The 20,858-nt window shown below is 39.2% G+C and overlaps 1 protein-coding gene across 3 annotated transcripts in view; it reads left to right on the top strand.

Moving 5' to 3' along the window:
- Positions 1-20,858, top strand: part of WASL (WASP like actin nucleation promoting factor) — a 45,338-nt gene that overhangs the window by 19,663 nt on the left and 4,817 nt on the right. The window contains exons 2-10 of one of the 3 annotated variants that reach the window (XM_042467364.1): positions 1,078-1,212; positions 2,040-2,126; positions 3,193-3,289; positions 9,415-9,438; positions 11,690-11,858; positions 14,872-14,914; positions 15,089-15,242; positions 16,253-16,270; positions 18,721-19,241. In XM_042467364.1, the coding sequence (XP_042323298.1) occupies positions 1,078-1,212; positions 2,040-2,126; positions 3,193-3,289; positions 9,415-9,438; positions 11,690-11,858; positions 14,872-14,914; positions 15,089-15,242; positions 16,253-16,270; positions 18,721-19,241 (1,248 nt within the window). The remainder of the gene's footprint in view (positions 1-1,077; positions 1,213-2,039; positions 2,127-3,192; positions 3,290-9,414; positions 9,439-11,689; positions 11,859-14,871; positions 14,915-15,088; positions 15,243-16,252; positions 16,271-18,720; positions 19,242-20,858) is intronic. The other 2 variants (XM_042467366.1, XM_042467365.1) reach the window with 2 other exon arrangements.

The following is a 20,858-nucleotide window of genomic DNA, read 5'->3' as shown; positions in this document are numbered from 1 at the left end:
TGATTCATGTTAGACTGTTGACTGCATTAAATCTTGGCTATGCTAAAACTCTATGAAATTCTGCTCCCCAATTACAACAACCCATACAAGTGCCTGTTCAATTTTGGGAGCACTATGGCAGGATACAAACCGCCGCTTTGCGGCGCTCCCCCACCGCCGCCATTTGCTCTGTGTGGGAGCCGCAGCAGCCAAACCGCGCGACTCCCGCGCGGAGCAAAAAAGAAGCTCCATTTCGGAGCTTCTTTCTGCGGCGCATCTATGATGTCACGAGGCGCCACAGGCGCATTCGCGACGTCATAAGCGCCGCGACACGTCTGGACACTATGTGTCCAGTACGTAAAGATGGTGGCGCCCATGTGGAAGGGGCGCCGCCATCTTGTACGTACTGTATACGTACTAGGGTTAGGGGGGTGCGGAAGCACCGCCCCTTCCTAACCCTAGTACGTATACAGTACGTACTATATGGCGGTGTGTATCCCACCTATAGTTCTCTATGGCTGCATCCACACTGCAGAAATAATCTGGTTTGTTATGACTTTAACTGGGTTGGCTCATTGCTATGGAATTCTGGGAATTGTAGTTGTGGCACCAGAGCTCTCTGACAGACAAGCCTAAATGTCTCACAAAACTACAATTCCCAAAATTCCATAGCTTTGAGTCACGGCAATTAAACTGGTGTCCAACCAGATTATTTCTGCAGATTACACCTGTAATAACAATTTTAGCCAGTTCAATACAGCAGTCTTAATTTCTGTAAGTAACATTTGATTAGAATTCTGTTGCTTTTAACAAACAAACAAAATGAAGCCTTTTATAACTAACGATGGTGACTAGTTTTTCTTGACATCCGGAAATTGCATGCAGGTACAGGAATAAGAAGGATGCAAACCATCAGTTTTAATAACAATAAATAATGAAACTTAGAAGTCATTATCTTGCTTCCTTCTATTCACCAGAGTCACTAAAATGTGAAATAGCTTTATAAAATTAAAAAATTTTTAATAACATTAAATATGTTAATATTAGAGAGTAAGTGAAATGTAACTTGCTAATAGTAAATCTATTCCCTCTTTTTAGACAATGTGTTCCGCAGTTATTCAGATTTATGCAGCAGATCGCAATGCCATGTGGTCAAAGAAATGCTGTGGTGTAGCTTGCCTTGTGAAAGACAATCCACAGAGGTCTTATTTTATCAGAATATATGATATCAAGGTGAGAATCTATTTTTGTCTTCTCTAATACACATTTGTGTTGATTATTTCATAGTCTGTTGAAAAGTTCTCAGTAGCATGCTTGAGTGGTATGTATTTACAATCAATTTTTGAGTTTATCAAAGAATAGCTCAACTCTGTAGAACCATGTTTTACTTTACTTGTGATGCATGGTTCCAGAGATGTGTATATGGGAATGACTTATGTGGAAAACAGCTCTTTCATTCTCAAAACATCCTGCAGAAGTTCTTATTGCTGAGTAGAAAAGCTAGTATGTTTGCTCATCATTTTGACAATAGGAACTGTTGAAGGAAATATTCCATTATATGTCTAGATCTTTTTTACATGCACATGTCCTGTCCATGTCACCTTAAAACAATTTCTCAGCTCATAATAGTTGGTGATACAAAACAAAGACAATTACCCAGGTATAGCACACTTCTGTACTGAATCTCTAATACAGAAGTCATTGTACAGTGCAGAGTAATGAGAGACAATAGAGGTGGGGTTTTATTTTCAAAATAGCATAAATCACTTCACGTTCAAATGAGATAGCATTTTTCTCTTAAGTTATGAGTTTTCATGCATCTTATTTTAATCGAGCTTTGGTTTCAGGTCCTACATCCACAAAATGATTCATTACTTCCATAACCTTTTTGACATTATTTGTAAAAGAAATAAATTGCTGAGTATATCAGCATACTGATGACATCCAGTTCCCATACTCCAAATAGCCTGTCCCTGCAGCTTCATGTACTGTAGCTATTGAAAATGATAGGGGACAGTATTTTTATTCTTTATTGTTCGTCTATTTTGTTTTTCTTTCAGGATGGAAAACAATTATGGGAACAAGAATTGTATAATAACTTTGTATATAATAGTCCTAGAGCTTATTTTCACACCTTTGCTGGAGATGTGAGTATTACACTGTGTTTTTTGAAAACTTAAATTGTGTGCTTTATCTTGAAGTGGCCCCTCACGTACTAAGTGGCATTTTTCAGTTGACTTATTCACTTTTGGATACTTTAATATAACACCCAAATAAAAGTCGGCCCTCAGTATCCACCTGGGGGGGGAAGTCCCAGGATCACCACCACGCAGATACCTAACTCTGCAGGTGCTTAAGTTTCAGTTGTCCCTGGTGTGGTGGTGCAGCCACTGGCCACTCTACCTATTGGGACAATGGAACTTTCACTGGGCCTCATGCATGTATGCATTAATACTTCCCCTTCCCTCTCGGCTCTCACCTGCACCTACCTTCTTCCTCCTCTTCCTCCTGCCTCTTTCTCTTTCTCTCACCTTCTCTTCCACCAGCCCTTGTCCTTCCTCCCTGCCTCCCTCCCTCCTGGCTCTTAACTCTGGTGGCAGGAGGGCACTGGCAGCAGGGGTCGCTGCCACTCCTTCCTCCCCCCTTGTTCTCTCCCACCACACATCCTCCCTCCTTCTCTTCCTCCAATTCTTTTTCCTCTTCTTCCTTTCTTTTTTCCACCTCTTCTTCTCCTCTCATCTAGCCCTCATCCTTCCTCCCTCCCTTCTGATTCTCACTGGTGGCAGTGGGTAGGGTGGCGGCTGGCGGCAGAGGGCCATCCATCACCACCTCCTCCTCCTCCTCTTTCTTCCGCCCTTCCCTCTGCGCTCCTCCCCCACACCCACAGGCTTGCTGTCCGCAGATAGCAAGTTCATGGGTACAAAGGGCGGACTGTTTCAAGTAGATAGTTTTAAATTATATCCTGATTTTTTAAAAGGAAAATCCATTTCATTATTTAACAGACCTGTCCTGAGGCCTTATAATTTAGTGGTTACCGTTGAAGGAAATAATCGTATGCAGTTCATATTGAAGTTTGCAACAGATATGCTAAAACATGCCGGCCTCTTGATTTCAGTGAGACTTAAGTAAAGCTAAATTAAGTCTGCTGGAAATGTGCACCTCTTTATTCAATTTCTTACAAGAGTTACTCACAGGAAAATGATTATTTTTCAGGCATGTCAGGTGGGTCTTAATTTTGCTAATGAAGAAGAAGCTAAAAAATTCCAAAAGACCATAACAGACTTACTTGGACGACGGCAACGAAAATCAGGTAGATAAAAGTTTTCTCTCTTTTTTCCTTTTGTGTAAAATTTATAACAGAAGTTGGGGAATCTGTGAGCCTATACACCTTTCTTGAGGGGTCTGTAGTCTTGCTCACAGTGCAACATTTAGGTTTGGGGAAAGCCTTCTGTTGGAATTTTTGAAGGTTTTCTTCAAACCTAGTTATAGGTTCACAGAATTAATTTGGATCGATGGAAAAAAATTACAATAAATGGATGGGTTTGTTCCCACAGACACTAAACTCTTTTCCAGTGTTTCTTCTCATGCATCAATAAATCGCCCACTGTCACACAAGTAAGCATTTTTAAGCCTAATAGCACACTAGATAATTGATTTTGGAGGTGGGATATAGTTGGGAGGGAAGATCCATAGGTTTCAGGCCCCCCCCCCCCCCCAATCATCTCTCTATGTTGAAAGTAGGGCAGATATTTCAGTTGTGCTATTATAAAACTTTTTTGAGCATTGCAGCAGGAAATCAGGGAGCCCTCCAAGATCTCCAGGGTGAGCTAGTGAAGCCCCCTTGTCTTCCACAACTTTCCGTCCCTGACCTAGTGGATGTTATCTAGCAGAAGGAAGTCCCAGCTTTCTCCATGTATGCACATACAGCAAGAAACAGTATGTGAATTCTCAGGATTTAAGTGTACACCAGTTCAGAATACATGGGATGTCTGCAGATTCTTTGCATGCTTCCAGTCCATAGTGAACTCTTCCTCCCCCCACCCCCCACCCCCCAACACACATATTACAGTACAGTGGTACCCCGGGTTACAAATATAATTCGTTCCGCGGCGCCGTTCGTAACCCGAAAGATTTCGCAACCCGAAAAAGCCATAGCCGCTAGCGCTGAAAGCCGCGATTTCGTGCGAAAAAGCGCCGAAAAGCACCAAAAAATTTTTCGTAAGCCGAAAAAAAAACCGTAACCCGAAACAGTTTTTTCCTATTTAATTTTTTCGTATCCCGGAAATTTCGTAACGCGGTGATTTCATATCCCGGGGTACCACTGTATAGTCATGAGGACACTGAGATACTGTAGTGGTTTAAGCGTTGGCTATGACTCTGGGGACCAGTGTGACCTTGTGCAAGACATATTATTTCAGCCTTAAATAAAGACAAAAAACCCCTCCCCCGAACAAATTTTGCCTAGAAACCCCATGATACAGTTGATTTAGGATTTCCATAAGTCAAAAGTGACTTGAAAACACACAACAACAACAATAGAAACAAAATGGGAACACTATAGTTCGCAATTACTTGCCTAGTGACTTTGTCCAGCTTGTTCTATTCTGTTGCATTATAGATTCTGGACTGTTAGAAAATGACTTTCTCATTCTCACGCATGTGCATACCTGTGCGCACGCGCACACACACACACACACACACACACACGCAGAGAGAGAGAGAGAGGGAGAGATGTTCTTTTTGTTACTTATGTATATCCCACATTTTCCCAGTTTGAGAGAAAGACAAGTTATACCAGTTAAAACAAATATAGCTGAAAATTACAACATACAAAAATTAAGAATGTGATTGAACAATCAAAAATTAAAACCTGTTAAAACATAAACCATTAAAAGGAATACAGCAAGTAGAACATCCAGCACATTATTCCAGGCCCTTCCTTTTCCCTTGAGCAGTCAATCTTCCAAAACAAAAAAGTCATTATATGCCTAAGGAAAAAGTACAAAGAGGGGCCAGTTTTAACTGCTCTAGGGAGGGAGTTCTAGAGCCTGGGAGCAGCCACCAAGTACACTCTTTGCTATGTTCCCGCCATATGTATGACAGTGGTGGGACAGAGTGAAGGGCCTCCCTAGAAGATCTCAAAACATTGGTTGGTATGGGAGAATATTCACCTTCAAATAACCTGGCTTTGAGCTAGGAAGGATACCTAGGATTCTCCACAACCATGGACAGTTTTCAGCAGGCTAGGTGATTTGATACGTGTACAGAAGTCCTTTAATGTTAACCCTTTGTCTACAGTGAAATGTAGTGTCTTTGGTTCACTTGTTTTTCAGCTGCAAACAATTGGATCAAATCAAATAACCGAGAAGATATTTATACAAAGATTCATCCATTCTCTTAAACCTTTTGGCTTACATACAGAGGATTATTATGATGTTTATTATTGCATGTTAGGTGCTATATTGATTTTTATTATCATTATCAGCAGTCCTAGTCTTGCCTGTGTTCAATTTTTTTCCTTGAGAAAAATATTTTTGTTAGCCACTAGATGGAGTGCCAAATCCACTGATCCACCACTGAGAATAATTCTTATTACAGAATGAATGGCTGTTCTGACACTTGTGTTCCCATAAATAGGAATTTCATTTGCATTATGTTATGCAATATTGCTATTAATATAATGGTCAAGGCCTGCTAGCAAATAGACAATTCTAGGGCCCTCAGTGTTAAATCTGATAACTGGAGCATCGAGGCTCTTGTTTTCTGAGATAAACTAAGATGAGAAAAACCTTTGCTCTGGGCTTTGCAGCAGATTGCAGGTAGGAGACTCGCATGATGCAATGTTCTTCCATATAGAATGTATATGAAATTCCCAAATTATTTAATTTGTCCACATTCGCTCTGAGCCAAAAGGCAAAGAAAAGAAAACCAGTGTAAAAAGGCAAACAAAAATCAATCAGTGATACCTTTAATGGCCAACCCAAATGCACAATATAGCTTTCGAAGTTCCGTGGGCTTCTTCATCAGGGAAGATGTTACAAACTAAACAGGAGAAGAAGAAAAAAGAATTGGAGCTGTTAGTCAGATACCTGCATGTTGTTTCAGTCCTTAGTAAAGATGATATGATGGGAACAATATCTTTTGCAGGCAGGCTCCTCCTCCTTCTGGCCATGTGGCAAAAGGGAGATTTTTTAACTCTTGGAAATTTAAAGTCCATTTGCATCTCAACAGAGACCTCTCTTTTGCAGTCAAATATGTCTCCATTCCAGTGAAGTCACAGCCCTCTTTGTAGGCAGAGAGCAATTGATTCCTCAAGAAGTCTCCATGTTTTTGCATCAGCAACATTTTAATGATGTAGAGATAAAACATGCAAAATCAGTCCATTTAAGAAGGAAAAAAAATTGATTTACCTTCGTTGAAGTCCCAGTCCACAGGCCACTCTTCATGGTTCCCCTGTTGCAGCTACAATACGGTATTTCACAATACAGAAAACACTCAGGGGTAGCTGTGTTGGCCATTTAACAAATGCAAACAAAAATCCATCAGTGATACCTTTATTGGTCAACTGAAAAAATATTCAATTATGTCCCTGCAAGCTCTCTGTGGGACACAGCTGTCTAATTAAATGCTAATAAAGTGTCTCTGTATCTTTTTGTAGACACTATGTAATATTTAATTTTAAAAATAATGGCTGACATACTGATAGTTGCAATGTTATACATTAGACTTGCAACTATGTAACTGCTTTCCTGTTCACCTTTACAACTCTGGTACCTTTGCCACAAACTTAAATATCCCTGAAACCCACTTGAAAAGCCAGTTAGCTGTATCGAATGACAAGAGTTCTGAAGCGCTGACAGGCAGGACACACCATAGGATGACATGCTGGGGAGCAGCGTGATACAGGATGGCGTGACCAGCCCCCCCCCCACACACACACACACACCAGCAAGCAAAGGTGCAAAGAACAGAAGCAGAGACCCCTGTCACAACTCTTAGTTACATTGTTGCTTGCTTGCAAGAGGGGACTGGTCATGCCATTTTGTATCACCCTGCTCCCCAGCATCACAAACCTCCATCTCACAGGACACCTGACAGGCTTTTAAGGGGTGTTTCAGGGGTAGGATCAGGAGATGGAACATAGCTGTGATATTGTAGGTATGGGTCCAATGATGATTTTGGCCCACAGCTGAAAGGTAGCAACGTGTTTTTTTTTTAAAAAAAAATATTATTTTGGCCTTTATATGGCCCAGGCAAACTGAAATAGCCAGCAAATACTCAGATATGATGTCACCCAAGGTTTCTAGAGTGTGATTGTCCATTTTCACACTGAGTCTTTTTGGGATGGTTGGCTGCAGCCTGTCTGTTTCTAAGAGAAGATGAGAATAGCCACTGGATCAAATTATTTGACAAACCCTACTGTAAATGAAAGAGGCATTCAGTAAGGATGCATATACTTGCACTTTAATAGGGCTCAGTTGACTTCAGGAGAAAATCAAGCTTTAAATTAAAAGTAAAAATCCACCTTAAATGTATCCAAGTTAGAATTTCAAGTTGAACGCCTGTTTTAATTAAAAAGACAAAATGCATCTTTTGAGTGTTTCATGTGTGCATTGTGTGTGTTTTGGAGAAACAAATAAAAATATAATTATGTGCTAATTATTAAACATGGCATCATGCATTTATGGATGACTTTGCTACACTGTAACTATATACTGTAATATTACATTTAGAAATACACTGGTCCCCCGGGTTACGAAATACCCAGGTTACGAAATTTTCGGGATACGAATAAATCCCATAGGGATTTATTGTTTCGGCTTACGAAGGTTTTTTCGGGTAACGAAAAAACCTCGGCGCTATTTTCAATGGAGCCGCGGCGGAGCCGCGGCTTTTTCCCCATTAGCGCCTATGGGCTATTCGGCTTACGAAGTATCCCGGGTTACGAAAGCGGCGGCGGAACGAATTAATTTCGTAACCCGGGGTACCAGTGTAACACCTACCGACTGTTAACACACTTTGTTACATTAATATAGTAGTTCTTACATCGAAACAATTTGAGCTTGGCTACAACCTGCATAGTTGTTTAAAAAAACAAATCTCAAACAGTTCTATTAATTCAAGACACCACTCTTTCCTGTGTTTTTCACTTGGAGAAAATTATTGAACTTTAATGATTCCTAGGAATAGCATTTTTTTTCCTTACTACATCATCATTTCCGCACTTTAAGGTCCTCAGGGAAGAATCTACTTCAGCCAAAAAAATCTAGACTAACCTCAGTTTCCCAGAGGGCCTTCTCCACTGCTGCTCCGAAGCTATGGAATGACCTGCCGAAGGAGATCTGCCACATTTCTACTCTTACAGCCTTTAAGAAGGCTCTTAAAATGGATCTCTTTTGGCAGGCCTTCCCTACCTAGTTCCTCTCCCCGTTTACTGTGACTTACGTCACTCTGTCCACCAATTCTTCTCTTAAATTTAATGAGAAGAATTAAATTTAAATTAATTCTTGCTTCAAGAAGAAGAACCCTTTCTCCGTACCTACTGTCATCATCAGACCTGGGAGGGAGTGAAAAAGACAGGTCCAGTTCCATCAGGTCTAGATGTGAATTCTGTGACTTACGTCACTCTTTCACCTTATTTTATTGTATTTTATTTTATTGTATTCTCTGTATTTTTATTGCTGTAACCCACCCGGATTCCTTGTGATTGGGCGGGTTATTTATTATTATTATTATTATTATTATTATTATTATTATTATTTAGAATTACATAGGAACAGTTTAATTGTTACCATTTTTACCCTCTTGAAGTAGATCAGAAATAGAACTGAGGGGGGAAAGGATAAGCAAAGTATCATGGGTCATTGAGATTTTGAGAGAAGGTTGAAGAAATCATATGTCCAGTAAAATGTTCCAGTAGGAGACCTGGTGGTGCAGTGGTTAAATGCCTGTACTGCAGCCACTCACTCAAAACCATAAGGTTGCAACTTCAATATTAGCAAATGCTCAAGCTTGACTCAGGCTTGCATCCTTCCAAGGTCTCTAAAATGAGTACCCAAATTGTTGGGAGCAATTAGCTTACAGTTGTAAACCGCTTAGACACTGCCAGTTCGGTATGAAGTGGTATATAAATGAAGCTGTTTGTTTGTTCTCTGGAATTTCACGTTGAATTATGATTTATGTTAAGAGCCAGGCTGTGTAATTCAGTCTAATATAGCAGGCAAGCTAATAAAGGAGTTTTAAACCAGTTACTAAAATGAATGAAAGTTTGGTTAGGTTTTTTTTTTCTTTAACAGTATAGCTTTTATATCTGGATTTGAAAAATTAACTGGACAGATGTAATTTCCATGTACCAAGTCTGTGACGACCAAGAAAAAATATTTTAAATGCATGCATGAATGGAATGATAGTGTTTTGTGTGTTTTTCCTTAACAGAGAAAAGGAGAGACCTACCAAATGGTAAGATTTTTGCTTGCCATAACTATAAACATTTCATCTGTTACTCTTAAGCATCTTTCACTTACTTCTAGCTCATCACCTGTTAACCCATAACTTGCAGACATGGTATACGTATATGTTTAAATATGTTCAATTGCAGGTTTCCTCAAAATGGCTTTACTACTGTAATACAAATTGAATAATGGAAAGCTGCAAAGGCAGTGGCATGAAGGAGGAAGAATAAAGTATCAACGAACATTATTGCTTATGGTATTAACAAACAATTCTTCCTAGCTCATACTGCTTATGTACAAGTAGCTTAGGAAGTCAGCTTTAAACCATTTGACATACTGGTACTAGATTGTTATCTATAGAATTCACACAGATGCTTCAGCTGCTAAAGCATGAAGCAGAATCAAATGTCCATCCTTACAGGGGGTAAAAAAAAGCTTTCTACCATTATATCTGTATGCATTTCAACAGTTGTATTCTTTCCACAGAGGCACAGTATATCTCTCCGGATCCTTTAAAAGAAAACCACCCCTTTTGTTGAAAGGCTTGGTTAACTTTGTATAGTAAAAATTCTAGGTTTAAACAGATTGGCATTAATGGTTATGTAAAATGCATTAGCCAGTAATTTCCTGGGATTTGTGTTTTTATTCTTGTTGGTAATGGAAAAGACTTTTCAGTATGAAGCAGTTAGCTGTGGTTTTACTGACCCCTCTCTGATAATGTTTGGGATGAAAATGGGGATTTATCAGAATTAGTTTTTAAAAGGCTTACCAGAAAGCATGTGACCCACTTTCATTTTAATGCATAAGCTAGAATCTGATTTAGTCTTTTGCAAACTGCCCTTCCAACAGGCAGCAGTTTTGGAACATACTGGTTTTTCACAGAACGCTGCCATGTTTTGTACTACATTTTCAGGAAACACTTCTGAAGATATGACAGATCTTAATATTAGTGGCTGCTTAGGACCACTGTATTGTCAAGTTCTTCCTAATGATGAACTTTATAGACCACTTTCATCCTCACTAATTGAGTTATCTACAGCTGATGGGGAAGGTGCTTGTCTTATGATGGGGAAAATTTTGTTGGATATAAATATGGCAGTGTTAGAAGAAGATGGAGGTTCTTTAGATACTTGTGTTCCTCGTGGACAACCTCAGACTACTGAGAGTGGTAAGAAAGGTTATTTGCTCAACTGAATGTTGTTTGTGTATATAGGTTACTGGTAAGTGTCATTTTTCAATAACCTTATCTCATGGGGGCAATCTTATTTGCACTTACCTAGGAGTAAGTCCATTAAATAGTTCTTACTCTGAGCAAACATATTTAGGATTGTGCTGTAGTAAAATTACACATACATAACTTATACAGTACAGTAGTTCCAGTATAATCTTTAGAAAGCTAAATCTGTACCAATACAGTCATTAATTATAGAAATGTTATAGCAGGTTGATTATGTTTAGATTAACCATCTTGTACTACAGTGCCGTGGGGTAGATGTGTATGTGTACATAGGTATATAATTATTTGGTTGACTATAGGCACTAAACAATGTTTGCATTTGATGCACTTACCAAAGGGCATTTCTCAGATCTTTGGTCCTAGGGGTCTTCTTCAGACAGTTTTAAGGCTTGGTTTTCTATAGCACCCAGGGATTTTGTCATAGGGTTTTCATGTTTGATTTCACTGAAATAATTGTATAGACAGACAATGTATAAAATTAATTGAAAATAATATCTGTCACTGTTTTCCAAGATGTTAGTGGTATATTGTTCCTGAATTTCTTTTATTTTTTTACAAGCACACCAGCTCTGTTAAGTTATCACAATATATAGTACATCTATAATACCAATGTTTTTCTCGGCATAGTGTACCATGCAGCTCCCCTCTCTCATTATTCCTAATTGATAGGCCTTTAAACAGCAGCCTGTGAAATGAAAAGAGTGGGATAAGCATTCACTGTTGTATTTTTTAACTATAAAACAACCTTATACTTTGTATACCTCAGTGTAACATGAGCATGAAGTACAGTCACTTACTTCATAATGTTTGCAAAGAAAAGATAAGTGTTAATTTGTTTTTGTTTTTTTTTACTTCTCTGTTTGTAGAGAAAGATAGTGCATAGCCAAATGTTATGTTGAGTATAATTTGTTTCTAAACCTCTCTCTCTTAGATTTATAATACTTGGACTATGTCCAAAGGATGTAAGAAAGGAGGACAGATTATTGCAAATCAAGTATACATTCCATTTGTACTGTTATAGGTCCAAGTCTACCAATGGCAACTGTTGACATTAAAAATCCAGAAATCACCACTAATAGATTTTATAGTTCACAAGTCAACAATATCTCCTATACCAAAGAGAAGAAAAAAGGAAAAGCAAAAAAGAAAAGATTGACAAAAGCAGATATTGGAACTCCAAGCAATTTCCAGTAAGAGTGCCTGCTTTTCTTTTTCTTTTTTCATATTTAAATTTTTAGTAGATATACTGAAATGCATGTAACTGCATTTCAGTAAAAAAAAAAAAACACAATGAAATGTTATTTTGTGTGAACTACAAGAATTTCCTGCATTGGTGTATGTTTTATAATAATCACATATATAGCAGATGAATGGTGTCCACATCTTCCCAAATTTTTTTTGCAAAGTAGTTTGCCATTTTGTTGGATTTGGTCAGTTTCTTTGAAGATATATGACTGTTAGGTTTTGTGACTCACATGGTTTAAACATTGAAAGGGTTGATACAATAAACTTTAAATTGCATAAGAAACTACAGAAGCAAAGTACATAGACAAGAGCCGCTCTGATAGCCTTTTGGCTGAAGAGCAGGGTATAAATACTATAAATAAATAAATAAATAATCAATCAAAAAATCAGTTAAACCATATTATAGTGACACAGTGGTCCTGAATGAGCCTCCTATAATATACCGTATAATCTTGCAGCAGGCAGGGCAGGGATTTTAGAAAACAGTTAAATATCAGTTCTGTTAAAAGCACATAGTCTAACAACAGTTTAGTCTCAAAACAGTTTAGAATGCATTTTAAAATACATTTAAAGCATAATTAAAACAGACAGAATAAAAACAGAACATACAACTCTGAATACTATTCTGCCATATGATTAAACTGAGCCAAAGGCCTGCCAAAACAACAAACAAGCATGCAAGCAAAAAGAGAGCAGGGAGAGGGCTTACTGGACTTTCCTTCCATTTCCATAGAAGGAAATTTCATAATGTGGGAGCAATAACTGACAAGGTTTTATCCCATGTCCTTACCAACCACGTTTGTGAAAATAATGGGATTGAGAGAAAGCTCACTCCAATAGATCTTAGAACTTGGGCCAGCTCACACAAGGAGATGCAGTCTTTTAGATAGTCTGGACCCAAGACATGTAGGGCTTTAAAAGTCATAAGCAGCACTTAGAATTTTGCCTGAAAATATGCTGATACCAGTGAAGTTGTTCCAACAGGGGAATTGCAATCAATCCCATTCAGGAACCTGACCACAGCATTTTTTTACCTGGTGGAATTTCTGAACAGTTTCCAAAGGCAGCCCCACATAGAGTGCATTACAGCAATCTAAATGGGGTGTAATCCAGGCCTGTAGCCAGATCAGTCTTCTCAAGGAATGGGTGTAGCTGCTGCAGTGGTTTTAACTGGGCAAATAGACTCCTGACAAACACAAAAACCTATGTATCTAGGCTCAGAGCTGAGACCAGGAGTACACCTAAGATGTGAATCTGAGATTTCAGAAGGAGCATAACCCCACCCAGCACTGGTTGAATCCCTGTTCCCTAACCTGCCATTTGACCCTGGATTAAGTTTCATTCAGTCCGTTCCTGACAGAATATACTGGTTCAGGACAACAGTAGGTTCCTTGGAATATAGAAAGCTGCTGAGAGGTCCAGCAGAACCAAGAAGGACATACATATTCTGTCTAGTTCCCTTGCACAGGGAAACAAAAGCTGTTTCTGCTCCATATAAAAGCCTGGAGCCAAATTGAAGTGAATATAGATAATCCATTTCATGCAAGGATCCCTAAAGCTGAGAAGCCACCATGTATTCTAGAATCTTGCCCAAGAAAGGGTTACTGTAGAATGGCTGATAATTGTCTAGTACAGAGGAAATTCAGGGGAGGTGTTTGTTTTTGCTTTACTTCCAGTAATGGCATATCCTCTTTTAGGCAGGATACAGACTTGCCTTACTGCATTGAGCCATTCACCACTCCACATAACTACTTAGCCAGTCCTCTTCCAACTGCTTTTAAGAGCCGGGAAGGTCACAGATCCAGGCTCTCACCTCTCTAAGGATCCCGTCCACATCCTCAAATTGAACAGTAGCATAGGACAAGCAGGAGCTGAGTGGATGTTTAGCCTGGTATGAACCGACCTGGACTCTAGAATCCTCTCGGGAAGCCCTTCTCTCTGTCCCAACATCATCACAAACATGGTTGGTGGGGACACGAGAGAGGGCCTTCTCAGTGGCTGCCCTTAGACTCTGGAACTCCCTGCCCAGAGTGATCAGAACGCCTCCCTCCTTGATGGCCTTCTGCCGGCAGGTGAAGACCTACCTGTTCACACAGGCATTTAGGGAATTACTATAAGGACAGGCTGGGATGTTCAATGTTGGACCAGTTTAAAAATTATTTTCAATGTACTTTTTATTTTATTGTATTTTTTTTAATACTGTGAAGCCACTCTGAGTGCCAGTCCTGGGAAAAGAGCAGGATACACACACACTCACACACACACACACACATTATTTTTAGCCACAAAGTATTATGCAAATTCTCAATGGTGGACTGGTGAGTGGTCTGCATGTTGGTCTTGTGGGACAGAGTGTAAAAGGTGCCTGATTAATTGTGATAGTTCTGCTGGGCAACACTGTGCTGATGTGGTTTCAGAGAAGAATGAGTTCACTACTATCACTGCCACACTGCCACAAGATAGGCTTTCCAGTGAGCTTGAGTCTGTGTTCAGTTAGAATTACTCTTGAGTCTTCCATCATCATTGCTATAATCTCCATCCCACTCTGAGAAAAAACATGAATCATTAATAGTCAAAGTTTTGTCTGGTACACAGTAAAGTGTGGTTGGGTCAGAATACCAGCTCCTCATTTCACAGTCTATCTTCATAATTGTCAGTCTGCTAAAAACAGGGGGGAAATAGGTTTAATCAGTATAACTTGGGTTTCTCAGGTTTTCAGGAAGGGTGTTTTGAAGGGTGTTAAAAAGCATTGACCTCAATAGAAGAGTAAAGACAATAGGCTATTGTCAGATATCTTGATGGTATGTGCAGAATCCATGGAATCAAGTTAGCATAAAACCCATCTCTGTCTTATCCTACCTTTTCCCATAGATTCTCTTGAGTAATCACTTGAGTAATTCTAACTCATTTACCATCTTAATCCCTGCTTTAATCCCATATTGTTTGTTTTTCCTTCAGACACATTGGACATGTTGGCTGGGACCCAAACACAGGTTTTGATGTAAGTAAGCATGGTGGTTGATAATTGTTCTAAAGATTTGATCATTTTAGCACATGTAGGTTTAATTCTCTGTCTTTTTAACAATGTTAAAAGAGGATTCTAATACAGGAATCTTTGTTACTGTTTGTTTTAAAAAAAAATAGCTGCAAATAACTTTAATAATGTTTCCTGTAGGTTAACAATTTGGATCCAGAGCTGAAAAACCTATTTGATATGTGTGGAATTTCAGAGGCTCAGCTTAAAGACAAAGAAACATCCAAGGTTATATATGATTTTATTGAAAAAACAGGAGGAGTGGAAGCTGTTAAAAATGAGTTACGTAGACAAGGTGAGTCATCTTTTATTCCACCGCCCAGTAATCATGTTTTGAGTATTTTTTTTAATTTTAGAAAATATAAAATAATTAATGGCAGTTGAGAAACATTTATCTCAAATTTGTAGGTATTTCTTAAATATATAATTACTACTACTGTCTTAGGTACCCTTACTTGGAAATACATCCCACTAAATTTGAAATGGAATACAACATAAAGCAGCAAACTATAGTCAGTGATATCTGCTGCTGAGCAGTTTACATATATTTCAGTTTGTTTCTCCAGCAGTGGAAAATACTGAGCCAGTTCTAAGAAACTGTCTTAAGCTCTGTAAGAATATTTTCCCCAAGGGCATTATTATTATTATTATTATTATTATTAAACTTGATTCTTGCACATATATGGATAGTATTCTGTTCAGAAATTATGATGTCATAAATCTGATTCATGCCATCACAGTTCATTTTTTTGGTACTTATATGAGCTAAAATGTTCTTCCAATCACACAATGACCAAAAGTCCTTCTAAAGTCTACCCTTTAATCAACACAGCTCCCCCAGCATGGTCATTTTCATGTTTCCAAATAGTGACTGAGCATCTTTTATGTGCTGCAACACTTGCCTGTCCGAGGACACCCATATAGCTGAAATCCCACATTGAGAGATGTAGGTACCAAAGCCTATCAGTTCAGCCTTCCCTCCAAAAAAAAAAAACAACAACAATTTCTTTGTTGCTGGAGAAGGGGATGAATGGACACAGGATTTTAATTATAATTCAGTGCTTAAAATATGTCATCTCCATATACATAAAGAGTGGGAATAATCATGGTCCACAATCCATCTGTCTCCCAAGCACATTTTTGCCAGCTAGTCCTGGAGCTGGAAAAACTGGAACTTGTTCACCCCAGTATGCACCATAAAATTGGTTGAGTAGGCAGCACTGGTCAAAGACTGGCACTTTCATGGGGATACAAGTAAAACTAGGATGCTACAGAAAAAGTTAACATGTTACATTTATGATCTAGGTCCACCACGGTGGAATGGTATGTATGAACTTTGTTTTGTCCTTCATGTTGCAGTGGTGTGTAATTTATAGTACATAAACAACTGAACAACAGATTTTCAAGTCTGACATATTGGCATTTTAGGTTACATTTAGGTTTTATTGCAAAAGAAGTCCTAAAGTTAGTCTTGCCTAACTTACTTACTTGTTTTACTGCTTCTGCTATATGCTATAGTAGGTCTTACTGTTTGAAGTGTGCATGTATTTTGCTTGGGTTATTTAGAATAATGTCTTTGTTTCCTAACAAGAGTGTCGATATTTACAAGTGGTATAAATAGTCTTATATAAACGAAGTGTGTTCTGATAACCACTGATAAAAAATTACCTGCTCATGACACAAAAGCAATATTGATACTGTAAATGGGGAAAGGCTCGAGTCTTAATCATGTGGAGGGCTGGTGTAATGCTCAGGCCATTTGCTAATGAAGCTCTCTTCAAGAATGACTATAGATACTAGGAAATACAGTTGACCCTCCGTATCTGTGGACTTGCCACCAGTGGATTCAAGCATCTGTGGATGGCAAGCCCACGTTGCCCCAATAGTGATGTGTGACATGGCCACACCGCCATTAGGGACAACCCCCATTCTCCCATGGTGGTACCAGCATGTGGCTGCACTGCCATTACGTCCCATTGCCCCTAAAGCGCCTGTGCAGCCACTGGGGACAAGGGGGGTTGTCCCTTATGGCAGTACAGCCACATGCACGTGCTGCCATTGAAGTTCTATTGTCCCTAATGGCAGCATGGACACATGCACACACCACCATTGGGAACAATGGTACTTGAGCATCCACAGATTTTGGTATCCGCAGGCAGATCTGGAATGGATCCCCCGCGGATACTGAGGGCCGGCTGTATTAGCCTTATTTCATGTAATAATGAGTGGATGAATCAATCTGCTACTTAAAACTGATGTACTCCTGGCCCCTGAGCCATCAGCTGCTAATGCCTGCTATGTTTCCAGGAAAGAAAGAAATAATTTAAGCCAGCAGGCACAAATACAATAACAATCTTTGACACACTGAGGAAGAAATTAACAGTCTCCACATCAGGTAACTTGAGAGGTTCATTGTTAAACCAAAAGCCTCAGTTAGGTTGACCAATTACAGTTCTTCATAAATGCCCTGAGTAGTCTACATATTTATACAGAATCAGTTGGAAGGGGCCATAAGAGCTTTCTAGTCCAACCCCTAACCCCTATCATGCAGGAATGCATAACTAAAGTACCTGGGAGATGACTGTGCAACCTATTTAAAGATTATACAGTGGTGCCTCGGGTTACGAAAATAATTCGTTCCGCGGCCGCTTTCGTAACCCGAAAAGCCTTCGTAAGCCGAAAACCCATAGGCGCTAATGGGGAAAAAAGCCGCGGCTCTGCCGCGGCTCCATTTAAAATAGCGCCGGAGTTTTTTCGTAACCCGAAAAAACTTTCGTAACCCGAAACAATAAATCCCTATGGGATTTTTTTGTATCCTGAAAAATTCGTAACCTGGGTATTTCGTATCCCGAGGTACCACTGTATATATATATATCAATCACATCACCGTTCAAGGCATTCCAGTCTACTCTCAAACTGCTCATTGAGTCGAGAAATTCTTCTGTTCCAGTAGTAACTTTTTTCTTGAAATTTGTATCATTTGGTTCATGTTTAATCTCTGAAAGCACAAAACAAGCTCCCTCCAACCTCCATATCAGTGCTTCTACCAGCAAAGGGAAATTTCACAGTAGTTTACTGATTTACTGAATTTGACTTGGGGCTATATTTAAAGATTATTCAGATCCTTTAGATGATGTCTATGTGGGAGTGGAGATTAGAGACCTATATTCTGCCATCTGTGTTGTATTCTTTATTCCAGTTAAAGATGCACATTAATCAACAGTGTTTGTTTTATCGTGATAAATAAATAATCTTGGGCAGTATGTATAGAAGTCTTTCCCTTCTAAAGTTTTAATCATTTTGAGTAATATTAGGGTAGTCCAATCAGCCGATAGAGATTTATACAAACACTAATTTTCAAATTTCAGTGAAACGTAAACATGAAATACTGTTTTATTTTCTGTATGTAGAGCTTTTCTCTACATTTGTTCTACTACTGTATTAAAAATAATCCCTCCTCAGGGCTGTTAGTGTAAAACATCTGTCTTAGATAAAAGCCTTGCACTTCTTAGAATGCCACTTCTAAATATGGATATTGACCTGTGCAGAAATTTGAGGATCATTGTGCATTTTGTTATTTTCTGTGTGGAAACTAGTGTCTTTTTCAGCTGTAATGCTTATTGAATGAGCTAGTGACCTCAACTGAAAATCAGTATGAATCTTTGAAATGTGATTTGTAGTTAAACTGAGAATGTTCATAAGAGCATTGTAGTACTAGTACCATAATCTGCTCTGACTTGTGACTTAGTATCATTCTGTATTTTTGATTTCAGCTCCTCCACCACCTCCACCATCTAGGGGTGGTCCCCCTCCACCTCCCCCTCCACCTCCGCATAGCTCAGGGCCACCACCTCCTCCCGCTAGGGGAAGAGGAGCTCCTCCCCCACCTCCTTCACGAGCTCCAACTGCAGCACCTCCGCCTCCACCCCCTTCTAGGCCGGGTGCTGCAATGCCTCCTCCTCCACCAAATAGGATGTATCCTCCTCCACCTCCGGTTCATTCTTCCGCTGCGCCCTCAGGCCCCCCTCCACCCCCTCCACCTCCATCAGGTGGTTCTGGTGTGCCTCCACCCCCTCCTCCTCCCCCTCCTCCTCCCGGTCCTCCACCACCACCTGGTCTTCCAGTAGAGGTTGACCATCAGCTTCCAGCTCCTTCAGGAAACAAAGCAGCTCTCTTAGATCAAATCAGAGAAGGTGCCCAATTGAAAAAAGTAGAACAAAACAGTCGTCCAGTTTCCTGCTCAGGAAGAGATGCACTACTTGATCAGATACGACAGGGTATACAATTGAAGGCTGTGAGTATTGTTGGACTTTTTTAACATTTAAGACCAGATGAACCTAAGGAAGAAAGTTTTCTTCTTATTGCAAGATATACCTTAATATGAAGGAGAAATGGAATGAATATAATTTAAAGTATTAATGTTTAAGTTGCATAAAATATATTTTAGTATAAGAAAGGAATGTTCCTGGATTGTTTGCCAGAATTATAAACTGCTTTTCAGCTTATTGCTAATTGCTGTCGTAGGGTTTGATCTATGGTGACACTATGAATGTGAGAGTGTCTGGACACACAGTTATTAACAACCGTGTTAAGATCATGCAAACTCAGCGTTGGGCCTTTTTTTGAGTCAATGTATCCAGAAATGTGATCTTCTTTTCTTAATACCTTCCACCTTACCAAGTGTTATTGTCATTTCTAATGAGTGATGTCTTCTTATAATATGTCTAAAGCAGTGGTTTCCAAACTTTGGTCCTCTAGCTATTTTGTACTTCAAAACCCAGAAACTCCAGCCATCTTGTCCAACAGTCAGGAGTTCTGGGAGCTGAAGTGAAAAATATCTGGAAGACCAAAGTTTGCGAATCAGTGGTCTAAAGTATGACAGCCGCTGTTTTGTCATTTTGTTTTCTAGGCCAAGTTCAGGCTTGTTTTACTCTTATTTGCCCCCCCCCCCTTTTTTTTTTTTTTTGTCGTCCATGATGTCTGTAGAACTCTCCTCCACCACCCCATCTCAGATTTGTTGGCTCTGTTCCTGTCAGCTCCCAAAATCACACATCTTAAAATTCTAGTTTAATATCAAAAATGGTAAAGTCAAAAGCAGAATTAAATCATGCTTACCTATTTCTACAATTCAGTAAGAAAAGTTAATGAGCTGGTTCACGAATAAGAAAACTGGTTTCCAAGAGGAGAGCTTTCTAGATGACTATTTCTGTCTGTCCTCCACATGAAATGGATTTTGAAGCAGGGTATCTTCAAATCCTAAAGTTACACTAGGGTCCTGGTTTTGCTATTAGCATCTGTTTCGTGGTCATTTTTCAGGTTCAGGTGTTCCCTTCTCTGTTTTGGTTGTCTTTCTTTCAAGATAAACACACATGTTCCATCTTCACTATGTTTATAAATATGTACTTGTCCCTCTGTCCAAAAAAATTTCAAGTGTTAGAATCATGACTAGGCTTCATATGTGGTACAAGCTGAGTCTCCCTTACCTGAAATTCTTGGGACCAGATGTGTTTTGGATTTCAAATATTTTAAGTGAGGAGATTTTGGAATACCTGTATTTGTATATACATATATAATGAGTTATTTTGGCAGTGAGACCCAAGTCAAAACAAAAAATTCATTTATGTTTCATATATACCTTATACACATGCCTGGAAGGTAATTTTTTACAGTGTTTCCAGAATTTGTATACCCGAAACCCACAGAAAGCAAAGGTGTTACTATCTCAGTCACCCATGAAAAAGTTTCAGATAAGGAATGCTCAGCCTGCATAGATGAAGTTGTGTGGGTACCTCAACTTCACTACAACCTCCTTAGAGTAAAAGTGAAACATGTGAGAAGAAATGCTTTTTCCCCCTCATTTAATGCATACTTTCCCAAAGCTGTTCTCTAGATCAGTGTGTGAGGATCTTCC

This window comes from Sceloporus undulatus, chromosome 5, assembly GCF_019175285.1.
Source record: "Sceloporus undulatus isolate JIND9_A2432 ecotype Alabama chromosome 5, SceUnd_v1.1, whole genome shotgun sequence".
Taxonomy (NCBI): domain Eukaryota; kingdom Metazoa; phylum Chordata; class Lepidosauria; order Squamata; family Phrynosomatidae; genus Sceloporus; species Sceloporus undulatus.
Note: the sequence above shows the minus strand (reverse complement) of the source record. Positions and strands in the feature narration are given on the sequence as shown.